The 21180-nt window shown below is 49.0% G+C and overlaps 7 protein-coding genes across 7 annotated transcripts; 3 read left to right on the top strand and 4 right to left on the bottom strand.

Moving 5' to 3' along the window:
* Nucleotides 1-7746: 7746 nt before the first annotated feature.
* On the top strand, nucleotides 7747-8141 carry LOC309874071 (histone H4). The gene has a single exon (XM_082751990.1). It carries the CDS (start codon nucleotides 7773-7775, stop codon nucleotides 8082-8084), a length of 312 nt encoding a protein of 103 aa, XP_082608116.1. The 5' UTR covers nucleotides 7747-7772; the 3' UTR covers nucleotides 8085-8141.
* Nucleotides 8142-9066: 925 nt separating this feature from the next.
* On the bottom strand, nucleotides 9067-10289 carry LOC309885899 (histone H3.2). The gene has a single exon (XM_082776299.1). The coding sequence runs from the start codon at nucleotides 9525-9527 to the stop codon at nucleotides 9117-9119; it is 411 nt and encodes a 136-aa protein (XP_082632425.1). The 5' UTR covers nucleotides 9528-10289; the 3' UTR covers nucleotides 9067-9116.
* Nucleotides 10290-10477: 188 nt separating this feature from the next.
* Nucleotides 10478-10953, top strand: LOC309891794 (histone H3.2). Its single transcript, XM_082784639.1, has one exon. The coding sequence runs from the start codon at nucleotides 10493-10495 to the stop codon at nucleotides 10901-10903; it is 411 nt and encodes a 136-aa protein (XP_082640765.1). The 5' UTR covers nucleotides 10478-10492; the 3' UTR covers nucleotides 10904-10953.
* Nucleotides 10954-11885: 932 nt separating this feature from the next.
* On the bottom strand, nucleotides 11886-12272 carry LOC309891796 (histone H4). The gene has a single exon (XM_082784641.1). The coding sequence runs from the start codon at nucleotides 12252-12254 to the stop codon at nucleotides 11943-11945; it is 312 nt and encodes a 103-aa protein (XP_082640767.1). The 5' UTR covers nucleotides 12255-12272; the 3' UTR covers nucleotides 11886-11942.
* Nucleotides 12273-14869: 2597 nt separating this feature from the next.
* On the top strand, nucleotides 14870-15814 carry LOC309886790 (histone H2B 1/2/3/4/6). Its single transcript, XM_082778018.1, has one exon. The coding sequence runs from the start codon at nucleotides 15387-15389 to the stop codon at nucleotides 15765-15767; it is 381 nt and encodes a 126-aa protein (XP_082634144.1). The 5' UTR covers nucleotides 14870-15386; the 3' UTR covers nucleotides 15768-15814.
* Nucleotides 15815-15940: 126 nt separating this feature from the next.
* LOC309886780 (histone H1) lies at nucleotides 15941-17720 on the bottom strand. The gene has a single exon (XM_082778006.1). The coding sequence runs from the start codon at nucleotides 17697-17699 to the stop codon at nucleotides 17043-17045; it is 657 nt and encodes a 218-aa protein (XP_082634132.1). The 5' UTR covers nucleotides 17700-17720; the 3' UTR covers nucleotides 15941-17042.
* Nucleotides 17721-19657: 1937 nt separating this feature from the next.
* LOC309885567 (histone H2A) lies at nucleotides 19658-20162 on the bottom strand. The gene has a single exon (XM_082775646.1). The coding sequence runs from the start codon at nucleotides 20131-20133 to the stop codon at nucleotides 19744-19746; it is 390 nt and encodes a 129-aa protein (XP_082631772.1). The 5' UTR covers nucleotides 20134-20162; the 3' UTR covers nucleotides 19658-19743.
* Nucleotides 20163-21180: the final 1018 nt, after the last annotated feature.

Genomic DNA, 21180 nt, shown 5'->3' with positions numbered 1-21180 from the left:
TCTGTTGGGGCTTGGCAGCTGCACTCACTTAAGGCTCTTGACCGCTTTCCTGACGGCAGTGGGCGCGGTCTTGGACGCGCTCAGAGAGAGGATTAAAACTGGAGGAGGAAGATAAACAAGTGAAATCATCCAGAAGCTGGTATCCGCAAGGAGGAGCCTCCCACCGTTCGCGCCTCGGGGATTCGGATTCTGCCTTGCTGTGGCTCTCCACTCTGTGTTTTTCCGGAACATATATGTATATTTTTATTTGTATATATATATATATTTTTTTTTCTTCCACTGTAATGGACCCTGCATGTTCCGCTTTGTCAGGCAGATACAGGAAAAGCAATTTTTATATATAGTTTTTTTTTATTCAGTAATGTTTTATGTGCAAGAAAATAAAGCTGTCCGAAGGACAGCCTTGGAATGCAAGGTCCGGAAGCTGTGGGAGGCTCTGCGTGAGGCTCCGCTGGGCAGAGTATGGCCTGGGGGAGGTTTTTTTGTCTTCTCTAAAAGCGGCTCTTGAGAAAGACAAGGAGGAAAACAGCATGCTATTCTTTTCAGCGTCCTCCCTCAGGAGGAGGAGGAGCGGGTCACTTGTGGCGATGTGTTAATCTGAGGCTCAGAAGTGTTGCTTGGAAACATGATGACAATTGCGCGGTTGTTTTTAACCGGTTATTACTTAATCAATGCCCAGTTTTGATTCGTGATTTTTTCTCCTACTTTTAAAGTGGTTCTCCTGAAAAGTTGAACTTTGAAAACGTAATAATTGCAGGACTGTAGTTCTGCATAAATTCGAGGTTGGAACTAGGTTTAAAACTTTCGGATTTTTTAAATATAATATCTGTTTCACTTATATAGTGTGTTAAACAGAATAACCTCCTGGTAGATTCTTAGTATGGGGGGTGGGAAGTGATAAGATTAACTTGAAGGAGAGCATTAATTTGTAGAAGGTGCTGATTGGGCCTTTTGGGAAACAGTTTTGAAACCGAGGCCTCCTAGATTTCATTTTTACTTTGGAATCACGGTGTGAGGAGGGAGCATTTCTCTCTTTTCAGAATCGACGCTCAAGCTGAAGTGCGTGACAAGAAAGCCTCTGTTTTGCTTGTCCTGGAAGTTTAAGAAGGAAGGATATCTTTCCATAAAGATATTTGAAACATCCTTTGAAAACACATGTATTCTGACATTATGTTTTCAAATGACATTTGTCTTGGTTGAAATGTAGTCCGAAATAGATTTTTTTCTGTTCTATTTGCTAAAAAAAAATTTCCACTTAGTTGTCATAAATCACCAACTAATATTTTGTTATTTGCCTTACCACCCATGCTTCTACCTTGCAGTGGAGTAAATAAATATCATGGCTTTCTTTCATAGCACTTTATGACTAATGTTCTTTTTTATGTGCCACCAAAGCACTATCATGGCATCTTACAATTATTAATTAGTTATATAAGGCATACTCTGACCTATATATTCCAAATGCCCCTATTCTACAGCTAAAACATAACTGGAATATTTTCGTACAACTACCAGCTATACTTTCTCTTCCTTGTTTTTCTTGGCAATCTGTATTTAAAATGGAAAGGCAATATGTTCTTCTGCCTCATGTTAACATGCTTGGTTTAGATTAATACAATTTTTAACCTTGTACAATAGTTCCATAAAAGTCATGGATATTTTAAATTAGAAAAGAGAAGTGGATGAGCACAGCTATTTATGTATGGAATGACAAAAAAAAAAAAAAAAGTGCTATTTAGAAAAATTTCAGTTAATATGCAGAACTTCTATTTTATTTGGATCCCTCCCAAAATGTCTTTACCAGCTATTCAGCCAGCCTAAAGTATGGAAGTATTTCTACATAAAAGAGGAAACCTGTTATTTAAGAATGATTCATCACAGGTATTGGTAGTCATGGGGAAAAAAAAACAACAGCCACAGACATACCTAATCTTTTGACTATTAAGTCCATACAAAGCATATCTTTATGCTTTAGAGCATAAGAATGTATAGCATAGCATAGGTGATGCCATTTCTCAGATAGCCTGGCCTCAAAGGGTGTTATTCAACCTGTAGTTGCTTTATAGGTCCCTGTAGTTATTTCATAGATATTTTTTCCATAAAGATAGTAAGCAAAATGATATCAAAAAAGAAACCATACTTGGTTGCACAAACATTTACTAGTATGTAGAAAAATAAGGAAAACTATAAAGGAATAAAAGAAAATTCACATTTTGGTTAACTTTACTACAGTGACAGTAGCGCATGGAAAAAAAATCCTCAAATATTCTTTCTTTCAGAAAGATTTATCCATGCTTTTCTTAAAGACAGTATTTGATTGCTCTGTAACATGACATCTTTGTGGATGGCAAAAAGATATAATCCAAGCTCCCTTGCTTCTAAACAGTTTTCCATTAGAGGAAGGTGTGATTTTTATTTATTTATGTTTTCCTGCCTTTCAGGAGGAGATGTTGCTTCGGGATATGCTATTTTCTAAGTGTGTAGGCAAGTTAGAGAATTCCCCCAATTCGAACAAAAAATAATTGAATGAATTGTATGTTGTTGAGGGTAAGTCCGTGAAATTGTGTAAATCTTATTTAATGCTGTGACCATGTGACAGTTGATACAAAACATAAATACTCATAGATTTTTCATTGATTCCTCTCAAACCTCTTCACTCAAATATTTAACTCCTTTAGTACCTTTCTGCAACTGCACATAGCAAATCAAGATATAATCAGGTAGAAATATCTCTCAGTTCTGCTGTAACGCAGAAACATTCTGAATAATATCATCAATACATTACTGTTTGTGAGCCCTTGAAAACCGATCTGCTTAGACAGCAAAGGGGATGAAAACAAGTTATTGATGTTATTAATTTCTCTGAGATATATGGTACAGGACTGATTGGTAAACACGAAAGGAAATCATGTGACTTCATTCACGTAGTAATTTCAGTCAGTGCCTCTGAATTCAGGAAATCTGAATGGGAGGATTGGGGTCTGAAAGCCAATTACTTCGTAGCTGCACAAGCACAGCAGAAAATCTGCCTTTGTAGTAAAAAATAAACGCTCCGAGTGTATCCAACAGTAACACAAAAGGCGGATCGATGTAATAAAACGCAGCTAACGCTCTGTACGCTCGGCATCGTCGCAGGTTCTCCCTAGGATCGCTGTAGCACAGCCGGGCGGGGGGGTCGCGGTGCGGGGCCCCTGCCCCTGGAGCGCGGCCCCAGCCCGGCGCTGCAGCAATTTCTGTCCAATCCCGCCCGGGCAGGAGCTGCCCGCCCTCCTCCTCCTCTTTCTCCTCCTCTCTCCTCTCCCTCCCTCCCCTCCTGTTCCTTGCCCCCCCGGCGCTCTCTTCCCCGGCTCGTTCTCATCTCAGTCACCTCCCGGCGGGGTAGGAAAGCGCCGAAGGGCGTGGGGGGCGGAGGGGGGTGGGGGGGCAGCCCCCTTCCTTGCAGCAGAAGGCAGCTGTTAAAAGCAGCCCGTGCTTTGAATGCCTCTCGTGTTTCTGGGATCGAGCTTTGGTCTTACTTAAACCGCGTTTTCTTTGTATGGTGGCTGCTGCTCTGCGTAAACAGCCAAGGAGCACTCAGGGTTATCACCTTGCCCTCTTACAAAATATTGTTTTGGTTCTGCAGCTCAGAGCAAAAAATGCTCCAATCTGCTTGAAAAACTGCTTCTGTAAGGAGTCTGTCGTTACAGCGTTTTCCCCCATGGTCGTTCTGTATTAGAAAACCTGATGTCTGACTAGTGCAAAAACAACCATACCATCTTAAGCAGGCCAAGGTGGACAAATCTTTTCCTTTCTGGATGGCATTTCTTTTAAGAAATAGTAGGAAGAAAGGCGCTTCCTTAAGAATTTGACTGGTAAAGTCTGCACTCTGCATATGAATGATACTGCTCTTTGATACATGGGGAAGGATTTCAAACCAAAACCAGCTCCTTCCCTCCTGCTACAAATGTTGCAGCTTTCCTCTGCAACATTTTCCTCATTGCTTGCCCACGTGGTTTGTGTGAGAAACACAGAAATGCCTGTGGGAACCAGCAGGAAGTGTTCACAGTTATGCAAACAGCTGCATTCTTCAGAATTTATTTCTGTAGAGGGGAGAGAGAGATCCATCCTCAACTTTTCACTCACCACATTCAGCTCTTCCTTCCTTGGAAAAAGACTAGAGAGACAGGGAGTCCATTTGTTCAAGGAAACCTGCAGTGCATAGACAGCTCTTTGGGCCTCTGTAACTTTTTGCTTTTTAACTAACTTTAGATGTTAAAATCGACCTCACTGAACTGACAGATTTAACTAATTATGTTATAAACAGTAAAGGAGATAAGTAAAACCATCTTCACCCAATAGTTGTCTATGTCCTGAAATTGTCCTAGTCTCAAGTAGGTCCTTGTATGGAAGCCATTTCAGACCCTTAAATCATCTTAATTACATCTCCCAGAACTTTCTTTTCCAATTCCACTACACTTTAGAAAAATATTTTAATTTAATTTTAAACAAAAATGTACACAATTAACTAAGGTGCATCTATTTTATCAAATGTTTCTATAGTACAAAGATATGGTATGCTCTGTTTTGCTCTCTGTTACTCTTCCAGTGATTCTTGACATTCAAATTATTTTTGTTTTAGCGCTTCTGAGCATTGAACAAATGATTTATTTAACCATGCATTAATTGTCTGCAGATGTGACAGGATTTTTTTATGCATCAGTAATAAACACATGCATACTTTTTTTTTTTTAATGTCAAAACTTGTTAATGCGGTAATAAATTGTTGCATGCTGTCCCTCCCTATTGCACCTTTACCTCCTGGTTACATGTTACTTCCATGGCAATAAGCTAGCACAAAAAAAAAAAAAAAAAAAAAAAAAAAAAAAAAAAAGTATTATTAAGATAGGCCAGCACAGGATTATTTTTTTTAGCAAGACTTATAAAGCTCTGTCAGAGAAGAACCCCATTGGGCTTGGGATAGGAGATGTCATAATCCTCACTGCACAAGCAGTTCTAGTTTCTACCTAGAGGGAAATGACTTTGAACACAGCGGTGGTCTTCAGCATGCAGATGCAGGTAGAGCCCAGAGGCAAATTCACACCTGAAAAGAATTGCTGCTCTGCACTTGGATAGGCAAACCCACAGGGAGCTGTAAGTCCAGCTGTCAGGGCCAACAGGTTAGTCTACCTGAAGGAAAACAGAAATGAGGGCTAAACTGACCAAAACTAAGACAGACCATCTGTAATCTAGAAGCATATTGAGCTACAAGGCTCAAACTGCAGGATTCTCCTTTATATTGATGGGTAACCACCAACTTTGACTACAGACCTGTCTTCAGTTTCATGGAAGATGACCTGTGCAGAGGTGTAGGTTGATGGCCTGAGCAGAGACTGACATCTTCAATGTTCCATATTTGTGGGGTGAGCTCCTTTATAACAACTAAACACGTTTCCTCAACACCCCAAGGAGAGTAGAAAGTAGTGGGAAAAAAAATGTTGAAATTCACATTATTTCACCAGTCTTCTCCTTGAAGTGTTGGTTGTCTTTTGGGAAGGTCAGAAGTATTAGTGGGAATGGCAAGACGTGTGATTGAGAGCAGATGCAGAGGGGAAGATGAGTGCTATGATCTGCTATGACATACAGGAGCAGAGCTCTTTTCTCTCTCCTTTCCTGCCCTCTCCCAGACTGTTCCAACTGTTTTCTCTGTCTGCCTTGCCATGTCTGAGAGACAGCTAAAGCCTCTTCCAACTGATGCTGCCTGATCAGGAAGAGGAGAACAGAACTAATTACCCTCTCCGTTCTGTTCTGACTAACAGGGAAAGCTGACCTATAAAAATGACAAATAGGTAGTTCATAGCTTAATAACAACTTATTGGGGTCTATGAGTACCAAACTCCATACAAAAGAACCACCAGGAGTAAAGGGTAAACACTGGGCGTGGAATACAAGACCAATATGTCACATTAGGAGATATTTAATTCATCCAGGAAAGTTTAATACTCCATTTACTGATGTCCTCGTTTCAGTTAGGACGGAATTAATTTTCCTCCTAGTAGCTGGTAGGGTGCTATGTTGTAGATTAGGATGAGAAGAGTGCTGATAACATGCTGATGTTTTAATTGTTGCAGAGCAGTGCTTACACCAAGCCAAGGGCTTTTCAGCTCCTCGCTCTGTCATGCCAGTGGGCAGGCTGGGAGTGCAGCAAGAGCTGGGAGGGGACAGAGCCAGCTGACCCAACCTGGCCAAAGGGGTATTCCACACCATAGGGCATCATGCTGAACAAGATATAGGGTTGGCTAGCCAGGGGTGGGGGGCGGCTGCTCGGTGACAGGCTGGGCATCGGTCAGCAGGTGGTGAGCAATTGCACTCTGCATCACTTGTCTCATACACATTAGTAGTAGTAGTACTATTAGCATCATTATTGTTATTATTATTTTTCTGTCTTAATAAACTGTCTTTATCTCAACTCACAGGCTTCACTTTCCCGTTTCTCTCCCCCATCCCAGAGAGGAAGGGGGGAGGGTGAGTGAACTGCTGTGTGGTGTTTAGCTGCCAGCCGGGTTAAACCACAACAACGGATTAAACTTAATTAAGGAAGATACTAATAATATAAAATAACATTGATAATTTCTCAAACTTTATGAAACATTGATAATTTCTCAAACTTTATGAAAGTGCAAAAAGAAAGACTCCAGAAAATCTAGGGGATGTGAGAAAAAATCATTCAGTCTTGTGCTACATGGTTTAAAAAAATGGATACAATTTCATTGCTTTTCATAGTACTCTTACACTAGAACAGGAAAATGTGAGAAACACTGACAAGCCTAGTGTTGGCCAATATATGGTTAAGTTCGGGAAAAAGAAATGTAAAAGGACAAAAAAATAGGAAATACTAATATAGTACCTGAAAGGAAAAGAGTCACTAAATTAACATGAAAAACAAACATGAACTGTTTATGTTCAAGATAATAATAGTAGAGACCTTTTAGAGAAAAATACAGTAAATATATAGTTATATACCCAAGTGTGGGATATATGAAGACCTTAATACTGTAACTAACCAGGCATGACAGAGAATAGTCTTCGAAAGAATTAAACGGTATGTTCTCAACGTCTGGAATACAAGTTAATCGATGATTTTTCAAGAACACAGGAGAATACCCAGAAATGTATATTCCCGGTAAGTATAATTAGGAAGAAAGAGGGCCAAAGTCACACGGCATGTGAGCGCACCCGGGGCTCGGCGGCTCTGCACCGCCTGCCCTCAGGAGAAGGGGCCGGGGCCGACGCGTACTGACGGGAGACCCCTGAGGGAGTCTCCCTAGGAAAGGATGAGGTTTCAACCCGAGAGCGCGGGCGCAGCTGCCCCCGGTCCGGGCCCTTTGTGTGAGCGCCGCGAAATGGCGGCGGGGCGCGGGCGGGGAGCGGCGCCGCCATTGGCTGGGATTTGGTGCAGGGCCGCGGCCGCGGGGCCCGGGTCCCCCAGCGGCTGCGGGGAAGGCGAGGCGGGCGCCGGGAGAACGGGCCGGGCCGAGAGGCGGACGGGTCCCGGTCCCCGCCGTGCCCGGGCCGGGCCGAGCTGAGCCGAGGCAGCAGCGGCGGGGCCGTCGCCTCCCGGGGCCGCCCCGCGGCGCCCGCCCCCTCTCGGAGGCGCCCCGGGGCGGAGGCGCGGAGGAGAGCCCGCCCCTGCCCTGCCCCGCCGCAGTCCTCAACCAGGTCGGACCGCCGGCAATATAGGGGAGCGCGGGCGGCCGTTCCCGCCACTCGCTGTTGGGGCAGAGCGCGGCGGCACCATGTCCGGCAGAGGCAAGGGCGGGAAGGGGCTCGGCAAGGGGGGCGCCAAGCGGCACCGCAAGGTGCTGCGCGACAACATCCAGGGCATCACCAAGCCGGCCATCCGGCGCCTGGCGCGGCGCGGCGGCGTCAAGCGCATCTCGGGGCTCATCTACGAGGAGACGCGCGGCGTGCTCAAGGTCTTCCTGGAGAACGTGATCCGCGACGCCGTCACCTACACCGAGCACGCCAAGCGCAAGACGGTCACGGCCATGGACGTGGTCTACGCCCTCAAGCGCCAGGGACGCACCCTCTACGGCTTCGGCGGCTAAACTCGTCGTAGGTTAGGACTCGCTTTTACCAAACACAAAGGCTCTTTTCAGAGCCACCCAAGCTTTCAAGAGAAGGGCGTTAATCACTGCTCACACGCGTATTGCTCGTAGTGTCGTGATGTACTTCACTGGGGAAAAAAAAGGCGGCTGGGTTCTCCCGTCTTGGTCCGGGATCGTCGCCCCCCCACCAACACCCCGGTCTTTATCTCTCCTTCCTTCTAAGCAGCAGGAAAGCTTGCACTCGAGGACGGGGGGGGGGGGGCTGCCCCTGCCGCTCTTGGACTCTCCTGCAAAGAATGCGCGGGGAGCGGCTGGAAGGCTTGACTCGCTCATGCGGTTCGCTGGGCTCGAGGAAAGAATCCCTCGGTTCCAGCTCCGGCCTCTGCCATTCTCCCCCAACAGCCGCTTCCCCTCTCCCAACGGTCCGACGTGGGGTGGGGGCGGGGGCGGAGAGGGAAGGGAAACCAGCGGTGCGGGGAACAAGCGCTATTGCGAGCCGCGTCTCTGCTACCGCCCTCGGAGCAGCAGCCTCAAGCGGGAGGCTCCTGAAATGGCGGGGCTCTGTTTCCTCCCGTCCGCTCCCTACGCGGGGATTTGGGGGGGGGGGGGGGTGTGGAATAGCAGCAGCCACCATCGCTCGTGGCGCCCCAGGGACAGGGCAGGAAGGAAGCGGCACGCCCTCAGCGAAACCCGCTTCGCTTATTGCCCTCCTCCCGCTCGCTGCCCGAAAGGCTTCCTGCCGGCTCCCTGGGCTCGTCTCCCGCTATCCCCCTTCGCCCCCGCCCCCCCCCTCCGGCAGTTTGAAATAAAGAACCAAGGAGATCCCCCCCACCACCACAAGGGGCGGGGGCCCGAACTAAACACAGCTTGTGGGCCGCATCCCTCCCAGCTCCTTCGTTTCCGACCGTCGCAAAAGAGCCCTTGCACGAATCATCGCGCGCCTGCCGCCGAAACGGAGATTCAGCTCTCTCTGGTGGTCGTGTGGTGGCTCTTAAAAGAGCCTTTGGGTTTGGTGGTCGAGGGGCAGCAGCCTCAGGCGCGCTCCCCGCGGATGCGGCGGGCGAGCTGGATGTCCTTGGGCATGATGGTGACGCGCTTGGCGTGGATGGCGCACAGGTTGGTGTCCTCGAAGAGCCCCACCAGGTAGGCCTCGCTCGCCTCCTGCAGCGCCATCACGGCCGAGCTCTGGAAGCGCAGGTCGGTCTTGAAGTCCTGCGCGATCTCGCGCACCAGCCGCTGGAAGGGCAGCTTGCGGATCAGCAGCTCCGTCGACTTCTGGTAGCGGCGGATCTCGCGCAGCGCCACCGTGCCGGGCCGGTAGCGGTGCGGCTTCTTCACGCCGCCCGTGGCCGGCGCGCTCTTGCGGGCCGCCTTGGTGGCCAGCTGCTTGCGGGGCGCCTTCCCGCCCGTCGACTTACGCGCCGTCTGCTTCGTGCGCGCCATCGCTCAGCGTCCGCCTCGGACCTTGACAAAGCCGCACAAGGCGAGCAGTGAGCTGTGGCGCTGCCCGCCCCCTTTTTATACCTCTCGCTTCCTCTCCATTGGCTGATGGAAAGCACCGATCTCATTGGGTCATTTTGAAAATCCCGCGTTAACCCCATTGTGTTCTGGATAACCTCTTTAATCGTTAAATCCAAGGCTCGATCTTTTCGGCTTTCGTTCTTCTACAAACATTTCCTTTTAACTATTTCTCTACGTTAATGGTCACGTTCAGATTTCAATAATATTCTGATGTTCCCCATTTAACCTTTGGAAGAAGTCTGCTACCGAAGAGCAGTAAATATATCCTCAGAGTAAAGCAGAGTGTATTTTTTTTTTTACTTATTTAAAGCTATTTTCCTCTATATTTATGTTTTATAAGCCCTTAAGCAGATATATACATACTATTTTCCACGTTTAGAAGACAGGAAATCAGTGCTTTTTCATTTCTACATTGCAAAACTGAAGTAATAAATATCTTACTGGCTTCTGTTTTGTTGTTACAGCTAAGAATTTTTTTCCTAACCGATCGTTTTATTTGAATTTCAACAATAAAGATTGTTATGCCAGTGCACTTTTCTTGTACTACATCCATCCTGTTTTCTTTCCATGTACACAAGTATACACAACAACGACGATTCACACACAGGCACAAAGATGAATATTAAAAAAAAAGGAAGATTTTTTTAAAAGTCCTTCTTTCTAGGAAGGAAATAGAGGTTGAAAATGTACAAACGACTCCCTTTAGAAATGGATGGACCGAGCACATCTTCACCGCACCGTGAGGCATCGAGGAATGCTCCGAGTCAACCAATAACACGCATCGCTTTGTCGGCCAATCTCAGGCGAGGAGGAGGGGACACCTCCTATAAATAAGAGCCGGCAGCTCTTGTTCTTTCTTTTCCCAAGAAAAGCCTCTGAGATCGGGGATGGCGCGCACGAAGCAGACGGCGCGTAAGTCGACGGGCGGGAAGGCGCCCCGCAAGCAGCTGGCCACCAAGGCGGCCCGCAAGAGCGCGCCGGCCACGGGCGGCGTGAAGAAGCCGCACCGCTACCGGCCCGGCACGGTGGCGCTGCGCGAGATCCGCCGCTACCAGAAGTCGACGGAGCTGCTGATCCGCAAGCTGCCCTTCCAGCGGCTGGTGCGCGAGATCGCGCAGGACTTCAAGACCGACCTGCGCTTCCAGAGCTCGGCCGTGATGGCGCTGCAGGAGGCGAGCGAGGCCTACCTGGTGGGGCTCTTCGAGGACACCAACCTGTGCGCCATCCACGCCAAGCGCGTCACCATCATGCCCAAGGACATCCAGCTCGCCCGCCGCATCCGCGGGGAGCGCGCCTGAGGCTGCTGCCCCTCGACCACCAAACCCAAAGGCTCTTTTAAGAGCCACCACACGACCACCAGAGAGAGCTGAATCTCCGTTTCGGCGGCAGGCGCGCGATGATTCGTGCAAGGGCTCTTTTGCGACGGTCGGAAACGAAGGAGCTGGGAGGGATGCGGCCCACAAGCTGTGTTTAGTTCGGGCCCCCGCCCCTTGTGTGTTGTGGTGGTGGGGGGGATCTCCTTGGTTCTTTATTTCAAACTGCCGGAGGGGGGGGGCGGGGGCGAAGGGGGATAGCGGGAGACGAGCCCAGGGAGCCGGCAGGAAGCCTTTCGGGCAGCGAGCGGGAGGAGGGCAATAAGCGAAGCGGGTTTCGCTGAGGGCGTGCCGCTTCCTTCCTGCCCTGTCCCTGGGGCGCCACGAGCGATGGTGGCTGCTGCTATTCCACACCCCCCCCCCCCCCCAAATCCCCGCGTAGGGAGCGGACGGGAGGAAACAGAGCCCCGCCATTTCAGGAGCCTCCCGCTTGAGGCTGCTGCTCCGAGGGCGGTAGCAGAGACGCGGCTCGCAATAGCGCTTGTTCCCCGCACCGCTGGTTTCCCTTCCCTCTCCGCCCCCGCCCCCACCCCACGTCGGACCGTTGGGAGAGGGGAAGCGGCTGTTGGGGGAGAATGGCAGAGGCCGGAGCTGGAACCGAGGGATTCTTTCCTCGAGCCCAGCGAACCGCATGAGCGAGTCAAGCCTTCCAGCCGCTCCCCGCGCATTCTTTGCAGGAGAGTCCAAGAGCGGCAGGGGCAGCCCCCCCCCCCCCGTCCTCGAGTGCAAGCTTTCCTGCTGCTTAGAAGGAAGGAGAGATAAAGACCGGGGTGTTGGTGGGGGGGCGACGATCCCGGACCAAGACGGGAGAACCCAGCCGCCTTTTTTTTCCCCAGTGAAGTACATCACGACACTACGAGCAATACGCGTGTGAGCAGTGATTAACGCCCTTCTCTTGAAAGCTTGGGTGGCTCTGAAAAGAGCCTTTGTGTTTGGTAAAAGCGAGTCCTAACCTACGACGAGTTTAGCCGCCGAAGCCGTAGAGGGTGCGTCCCTGGCGCTTGAGGGCGTAGACCACGTCCATGGCCGTGACCGTCTTGCGCTTGGCGTGCTCGGTGTAGGTGACGGCGTCGCGGATCACGTTCTCCAGGAAGACCTTGAGCACGCCGCGCGTCTCCTCGTAGATGAGCCCCGAGATGCGCTTGACGCCGCCGCGCCGCGCCAGGCGCCGGATGGCCGGCTTGGTGATGCCCTGGATGTTGTCGCGCAGCACCTTGCGGTGCCGCTTGGCGCCCCCCTTGCCGAGCCCCTTCCCGCCCTTGCCTCTGCCGGACATGGTACCGCCGCGCTCTGCCCCAACAGCGAGTGGCGGGAACGGCCGCCCGCGCTCCCCTATATTGCCGGCGGTCCGACCTGGTTGAGGACTGCGGCGGGGCAGGGCAGGGGCGGGCTCTCCTCCGCGCCTCCGCCCCGGGGCGCCTCCGAGAGGGGGCGGGCGCCGCGGGGCGGCCCCGGGAGGCGACGGCCCCGCCGCTGCTGCCTCGGCTCAGCTCGGCCCGGCCCGGGCACGGCGGGGACCGGGACCCGTCCGCCTCTCGGCCCGGCCCGTTCTCCCGGCGCCCGCCTCGCCTTCCCCGCAGCCGCTGGGGGACCCGGGCCCCGCGGCCGCGGCCCTGCACCAAATCCCAGCCAATGGCGGCGCCGCTCCCCGCCCGCGCCCCGCCGCCATTTCGCGGCGCTCACACAAAGGGCCCGGACCGGGGGCAGCTGCGCCCGCGCTCTCGGGTTGAAACCTCATCCTTTCCTAGGGAGAGTCGCCTCTTCCTACGTTTCGTTACGGGGGTGCGTTCGCGTTCTCGTGTGCCTGTGTGTCGGAGAGTTGTTTGCTTTTATTTGCCACATCTCTGTATGATGAAACACGGCGCTTGTTTGCTTTCATGGGACTGTGGGGCTGGTGAAGGAATAGGTTTGTGTTTGAAGTTAATGTACCCATGGAAATATGTACATTGCTTCGAAATCTTTTAAGAACGTGTCACTCTTTGCTCACTTTCATGTTCATACTCTTTCCAAATCGATAGCTACACACTGTCGACACATAATACTGCCAAGTGTTCCCTTTGCTTTTTTTCTTCATGTTTGTACTTTCTGAACAGAAAGCACAGTATCTTTTCTAACTGCAGTTATGCAACTGCACTGACAGGGAAGAGTACATGATTTTAATGATTTGCATCATAATCATTTTTAGAAAAGTAAAGTGTTCACATGTTATTCAACACAGAAAATGGAGAATAAATTCTCCCTCCCTCTTTATCTTTTTCTGTCATTTTATGTCTTTTTCAGTACAGAAATGCTCTAGAAATATTGTAGAAATTTTCTCATCTTTAAATAGCTATAAGGTCTTTAGACAATAGTGACAGTCAACAGCTAATAAAAATAGAAAACTTGCAGCTATAGATGACAATGTATACAAAATATAACACATGTTTAATATTTCAGTCTGAACATCTAAAATAACTGTCATAAGTATCGATATCCTTTAAAATAGGCTTCTTAAATGTGGTTCTAAGGTATGCTGCGTCCTTTTGAAGTTATAAGGAAGGTTTATGAAATGTTACACTAAATTTTCTCTTTCAGAGCATTGTAACAAAATGTGTTGTGGAGACAAAACCAGAGATCTTAGGGCTACACTGCCCCAGACTGGTACATTGAGGTCTGGACTTCTGGACATCTGAACACTGCAGATGTTCACAAGAGAACTGCCATTACTAGACAAATGTGTTCTCAGTAGTTTTCAAACCATTTTTATGCCCACTTGTTCCTTATGAGGGGAGTTCATGGGTGGGGGGAATGGGTGTTAAATCGGAGAGTCTGAGCATCACAGAAACTGAGTGAAGCTTCTCTCCTTGCTTAGAAGTTCAGCACAGCAAACCCCCTGGCATCCTGGGTCCCTCTCTTCAGACAACACTACTTTGGACATAGGATGGAAATCTTTGTGCATCCAGAATATTGTACAGCAGGGTAAAAGGCAAAATGCAAAATCAGTAACACCCTGGTAAGGTGTACAGAATGTTGTATTGCTGCATCAGAATATTTCCCACTATTCTGACAAACCTTGAAAGATTAGATTTGTTATGACTTTAGCAGTCTAATCCTTTTTAATCTGCATTTAGCTATGCCAGACAGGTCTCTTTTATAGGTCTATAAATCAATTTGTCTGATACCAAGAAATCTAGGCTTTGAATGGCCCTTAAAGGTTCCAAAAAGAATATATATATATATATATTGTATTATTTTTATGTATCAGGCTATGTAGCCCTAGTTCCATCCAACCAAAAAAATAACTTAATTTCTTTAAAAGTGGTTTATAACACTAATTTATTCATGAATTAATTAAAATTTTAATTTATAATGTTGCTATGTGATACTTTAATTCTAAAATCATAAATACTCCTTTTCTGAATATATAGAGTACTGCTATAAAACATAACAATTTCTCTATCATAATGCACAAATATCATCAAATCAGGAATCTTAACATCATAGAATAATTTCAGTCTGTTTAAACAACTTTATTTTCCTCTCGGGCAGTGAAGTCAACTCAGCAAGAAAGCAGCTGAATTTCTGATTCATGATGAGTTTAAAGCTTAATCTTAAATCCAGGTTTCAATTTTATTGCTAGGAATATCTTCGGTTTTGAAACAAAATATTCTAATATTTATTACGATTAAAAAAAAAAAAAGTCCACGTTCTTTCAATTACAAATTAAATCAGGGCTTTAATCTCATTTAACATTCTGAAATATGAACCATGATGTGAGGGCCCCACCTTTCAAACAGTACTAGCAATGAATATTATTCCAGAGCCTTTATACCTTTTTGGTTGTATTTAATTTACGCTTGTTACAAATGCAGATTATTAATGATATTTTCAGATAAACTTCTTTTTGAAGAAGAAGGGGGTGGGAAAAAGTAGCCTTGCAGATATTTTTTTATTTTATTTTATTTTATTTTATTTTATTTTATTTTATTTTATTTTATTTTATTTTATTTTATTTTATTTTATTTTATTTTATTTTATTTTATTTTATTTTATTTTTCCTGGAGATAACCGATAACCACGCTTTCTCTATGCACAGACCGACCCCTGGGGGCGGCTGGGGGCTGTTCCCGGCCGTCCCCCCAGGCGGCGCGCTTCCAGGCAACGGAGGACGAGCTCTGCCGTAGAACGATGGGATTGAAAGAGCTGACCGTGATTGGTTGAAGGGATTTGAATCATTAACCAATAGCAGCATGGGATTTGTCATGGACCAATTACAAAGACGTCCGTACGAGGCGAGACGTCACAGGCTTCGTTATCCAATGGAGGCGCTGATAGCTGGAGCCAGTGATTTGCATAGGGTCCCTATAAATAGGAGAGAAATCGCCTCGGCCGCCACTCCGGGCCGTGTAGGGACAGGGGAACGTTCGCAATGCCTGAGCCGGCCAAGTCTGCGCCCGCGCCCAAGAAGGGCTCCAAGAAAGCTGTCACCAAGACGCAGAAGAAGGGCGACAAGAAGCGCAAGAAGAGCCGCAAGGAGAGCTACTCGATCTACGTGTACAAGGTGCTGAAGCAGGTGCACCCCGACACGGGCATCTCGTCCAAGGCCATGGGCATCATGAACTCCTTCGTCAACGACATCTTCGAGCGCATCGCCGGCGAGGCGTCGCGCCTGGCGCACTACAACAAGCGCTCGACCATCACGTCGCGGGAGATCCAGACGGCCGTGCGGCTGCTGCTGCCCGGCGAGCTGGCCAAGCACGCCGTGTCCGAGGGCACCAAGGCGGTCACCAAGTACACCAGCTCCAAGTAGAGCGCCGCGGATCCTGTTTTTAACCCAAAGGCTCTTTTCAGAGCCACCAACTTGCTCAAGTAAAAGGGCTGTATTGCTGGTTTCTGTAGGAGGTGTGCGATTAGCTGTAGAAGTACTTAATTTCTTATGGCAGGTGTCATTAATCATGGCATTTCATTTTCAAGAGAGAAATGTTGTGAATATAGGCAAGAATTAAGCTTCTACTAGACGTACTGAATAACATTTGATACGCTGAAGCAGTTGTATGCTATTGATTTGGGCAAGTTCTGATGCAGTTTTTGCTAGCTATTCAAACTCAGTTGTTGGGGACGGTAAGTACTTCTTCATCTACATTGCTGTGATAATTGTTCTAATTTCTAAGGATTTGTACTTCTAAGTGTTACTGCAATTAAGTCCTAGTTGATGCTGCAGTTTGCTTTGTGTACTCTACAAATGTTCACACATAAAAGAAAAGTCCTATTTTTTACCTACTTCAGTCACAAACAAGTGACTTCAGTCACAAACAAGTGTGTGGGAAGCACATACTGAAACAGGTTTTCCAGCCGTTCCTTGTCGCTCCATATGTCACAGCGTGCCCTCCTCAGTTTCCCCTCCCCTCATTACTATCTAATGGTGTTGTGCTTAGCCCATTAGACAGGGGGAGGAATTCTTCATCACCCTCGTTTTACCACCGACACCGCCCGATCTCGCGCTGCAGCTGGCTCGCTGTAGGATAAAGTTCTCGGGGAGAGCTGGGGGCAGGCGGGGGCGCACGGGGCGAGGAGCGCTGGGGGTGGCGCACCCCCCATTGCCCGCCCCCGGTGCGACACGGCCGGGGTTCCCCCCAGGGGGCGGGGCCGCGGCTCCTCCGCGGAGGGGGGGCTCGGGGCGGGGCCGGCGGGGGGCAGGACCAGGCGGGGCCAATCCCGCCCCAGCGCGGGACTTTCGAACTCCCCCGGGCTGCCCGGGAAGGGCCGCGCCGCGCCCCGCCCGGGGGGACCCGCGGCTGCCGCGCTCCGGCTGCGCCCATCGGGGCGGGGCGGGAGGGAGGCGGGGCCGCGGCCGCGGCGCTGCTGTCGCGGGGCTCCCGAATTAGACGTCAGGAATCGCTTCCTCTCTGAGGGAGCCCTTATCGGCCGTGCAGGTTGGAGCCGATGCGCCTCAATCCGTGCCCTGGAAAGATTTCTGCCGCTGCGACTAGCGTAGCGCTCCAGCTCTTTCTGGGAATAAGTGGGTGGCTCTTAAAAGAGCCTTTGGGTTTATTTAAATGAGTAGACTAATTTCTTCTCAGTCGTTTTACTTCTTTTTGGGCGCTGCCTTCTTGGCTTTGGCCGCCTTAGGCTTAGCTGCCTTGGGTTTGGCAGCTTTGGGCTTCACCGCCTTTGCCTTGGCCGGGCTCTTTGCTGCCTTTTTGGGGCGGCCAGCCTTGGCAGCCTTCTTGGGGCTCTTGGCTGCCTTCTTAGTGGCAGCAGCCGCCGGCTTCTTGGCTTTCTTGGGGCTTTTCTTGACTGCCGCCGCCTTCTTGGGCTTTTTGGCAGCGCTGGCGGGCTTCTTGGCCGCCGGCTTCTTGGGCTTGGCCGCTGGCTTCTTCTTAGTTGCCTTCTCTTTCGTCTCGCCTGGTTTCTTGTTCAGCTTGAAAGACCCGGAGGCGCCGGTGCCCTTGGTCTGCACCAGGGTGCCCTTGCCGACGAGGCTCTTGAGCCCCAGCTTGATGCGGCTGTTGTTCTTCTCCACGTCGTAGCCGCCGGCGGCCAGCGCCTTCTTGAGCGCGGCGAGGGAGAGCCCCTTGCGCTCCTTGGAGGCGGCCACGGCCTTGGTGATCAGCTCGGTGACGCTGGGGCCCGCGGGCTTGCGCGCCTTGGAGCCGCCCGCCGCCTTCTTCGGCTTCTTGGCGGCCGCTTTCGCCCCGGGAGCGGAGACAGCGGGAGCGGCAACAGGCGCGGTCTCCGACATGGTGGCAGCCGTCGTCCACGAATCAGGGGAAACCACTGGGCCTGGAGCAAGTCGGTGGCCTCGTATTTATAGAGAGGAGCCGCGCGGTGATTGGTGCGTTGCAGAGCCCGCCCCGCTGCACGGCAGAAAGGTCCCTTCTCCCCGCTCATTTTGTGTTTCTTAGGAGTCAAAAAAGCGTGTTTTTTCGAGAATTTCTGCCACCGAATCGCCCCAGCTCGCAGCGGCGTGGAAAAGAAAGACTGTTGTTCCCCTGGGCAAAGTTTCCCTTCGAAGAGGCAAAGGGTGAGTTAAAAAAGAGCCGATAAACCCTGAGTCCTGGACCTGGACAGACCTCGGGAGACAGAAACTTTTGTTTTTCCTTCCAAATAAAATCTACGTCGTGGGCACCTAAATTTCCAAAGTAATTAATTATTATTCTTTAAAGGGTCTTCTCTTAATCTGAACAGAAAACTAGGGATTTGAATCGATATTTTCATCGCAAATTGATTTCAAAGAGGAGGAAGTAACACAGGCTCATCTTGAGCACTGAATATGGATTAGAAATTAGCTTCTTTGTCCAAAATCCTTTACCCCTTTAAAAATAATTAAAATAAATTAAATTAGTGCATCATGCAACGAGGCGAGAAGCAGATTAAAGTCTCTTAAAGGACTTTTTCTGCCCCAGAAGGAGATGACTTTTTATAGCATTGCAGCTTGTACTGTGTTGCTCTGTGTGCACAATGCAGACATGGTTCCCTATTGCTGCTTTACAGAAATATTTATTCTTAATAAAGTACGTGGCATCAAAATTTCGAACAGCCTGTTGTTATTAACAATTATAACTGATACCCTGACAATTTATAATTCGGTATTGTTTTTATTTTGATCCAGTTTGATTGGTGAAAATCTGAGTCATCATTATCTAGGGAGACAGCGCTGCAGATGATTTTCCATTCTTCTAAACTGTAAAACTTTCTCAAGTCGTTCTTTACACCTCTCCTTCCACAACAGATAGCTAAATATTGCATTTTTTACTATACAGTGACTGATTCCTACATTGGAAGTCATATTAATAACATCTAATTGATGCATCTGTTGTTCTAAAGCGAGTGACTGCTAGCAAGAGGGGAAAGTCTTCACACACACTTTATCAAGACCATAAAATAAACACGTTTTGTTTCTTATTATCAGAAGATGCTAGTTTTAATTCCCCATGCTCTTTTCATTATTGTCCACAGCCCTTTGTTTTTCCAAAGACTACCCATAAGCTGTTCTTTACCTCTTGCTGCTGTTGTAACTGTCAGTGGTGCTAAAATTTAGCATCACTTTGATTCACATAATTTCTTATGTTTTCAAATGGAAAAATATTAAAATGTGTTTATTGACCCATGCCCAGTGATTTTTGTTTGTTTCAATATCTTTATTGTAATGTTCAGCGCTTTGTATGAGGCAAAATCAAAGTTGGCAACAGTCCTTTTAACCTCAAAGTGCCTCCCAATGATTTTAAATTGTTCTCATTCAGATTTCAGACAGAAAATGGACACGGTAGCTCACATAGCAATGAGAAATCTGCATTAAAAATTAATAATTCTGAATGCCTATTGTTAGGGAAAAATGACAAAGTCTCTAAATCTGTAAGTGGTTTGGAGGGGGTTAGGGACAGGCTTACAGACTTTTTTTTTCTTTTTTTTTTTTTTTGACTGACATCAGTGAATTAGCTCAACCTGACGTAGGATTGAACTGAAAAAGGAGACTTGCTGGATGAAGCTTTTTTGTTGTACTAACATTCCGCTTCTTATGTTTATCACCTGTTCTATAATAAAATGACTCCTTTGATACGGAATCATTTCTTTTTTCCTACTATATATATATGGGCAATTAAGTTATTTTATCAGATGGAGTTTTCTACTCCGGTGTGTAGAACACATCGATACTGTGCTGCCTTTCAACAGCAAAGATGGGTTTTTTTTTTTTGCTCAGGATCTACAGCTCCTTTTACGAGGAAGTGGGTGGCTCTAAAAAGAGCCTTTGTGTTGCTTTTGAGGTGGGAACAGTCCCCGGGTTTTTACTTGCTTTTAGCCTTGTGGCTGTCGGTCTTCTTGGGCAGCAGCACGGCCTGGATGTTGGGCAGCACCCCGCCCTGCGCGATGGTGACCTTGCCCAGCAGCTTGTTGAGCTCCTCGTCGTTGCGGATGGCCAGCTGCAGGTGGCGGGGGATGATGCGCGTCTTCTTGTTGTCGCGGGCCGCGTTGCCCGCCAGCTCCAGGATCTCGGCCGTCAGGTACTCCAGCACGGCCGCCAGGTACACCGGGGCGCCGGCGCCCACCCGCTCCGCGTAGTTGCCCTTGCGCAGCAGCCGGTGCACGCGGCCCACGGGGAACTGCAGCCCGGCCCGCGACGAGCGCGACTTGGCCTTGGCCCGCGCCTTCCCGCCCTGCTTCCCGCGGCCTGACATGGTTCCGACACTGCCCCTACGCCACCCAAGCTGACGTACAACACGCGTCGCTACGCCCCCCGCCCGGCCCCTTTTATAGCCTCCCCGCGCGGCCCGGTTCGCCTTCCGATTGGCTGCACCGCGCTCTCGCTCGCTCCGACCAATGGCGCTGCGGATCCAAATCCACCCAATGGGGAGCGGGCCCCGGCCCATCCCGCGCGCTGCCCCCGCCCGCCAGCGGCGCTTCCGCGGGGGCGCTCCCGGGGCGGGCCCCGATCGTGCCTCGCCCCCGCTGGCGGCGGGCCCCGGGCCCCGGCCGTGCCCCAGTCCGGGCATCCCATGACGAGGAGACCAGAGGCGTGCAGCTGCCTCCCAGGAGCAAGGGGAACCTGTGCTAAGGCCGCGGTCGCTTAGAAATGCCCGTGTTTACAAATGCTGCTACAGCATCATGGTCGTTGTCGTTCCTTTCTTTGTTAAGTTTTAATTTACAAACCACATTTGCAACCCCGCACTACCGATATGTGCGGAAATGAGACAGGAGCATGAAACAAAGGAAAATTCTCTGAGCACTCACCTATAACTCTAATCAAAGGGAAATATTGGGTGTAAGTCTGTTCTGCAGAGCATTAGAGGTCAGTCTGCAATGCTTTACTCAGACTGGAAAACATCTCAACTGCACACATAAACAACTTCATCAACATTCAAGATGCCTGTATTGTGATCTGCTCTCATTTATGGACAGGTTCATATACATTTTTCCTCTTTCATTGTTCTAATTACTTATGTTTTCTATTTCCAGCTATCTTTTTCTCTTTCTTCTATATATTTCTAGCAAGTGCACGCACTATCGTTGTCTAAACCAACAAAGAAGCCTGCACGCTGGAATTAGCCACATCCTTCTCCTATCCCATAGTGCTTGGTAGGCTCCTCCTCCATTTTCCCCACAGCCCGAGTTCTGCTCTCTCCTTTAAATAAATTCCAGTTCTGCCTGGTTGTTGTTCCCACCTTCATTCCTTGATGCTGTTATGCTCTGACCCATCACTCTTCTTTGTAATTCATATCATAGAA

Source organism: Aythya marila (genome assembly GCF_965140915.1).
Source record: "Aythya marila genome assembly, chromosome: 1".
NCBI classification, from domain to species: domain Eukaryota; kingdom Metazoa; phylum Chordata; class Aves; order Anseriformes; family Anatidae; genus Aythya; species Aythya marila.
Note: the sequence above shows the minus strand (reverse complement) of the source record. Positions and strands in the feature narration are given on the sequence as shown.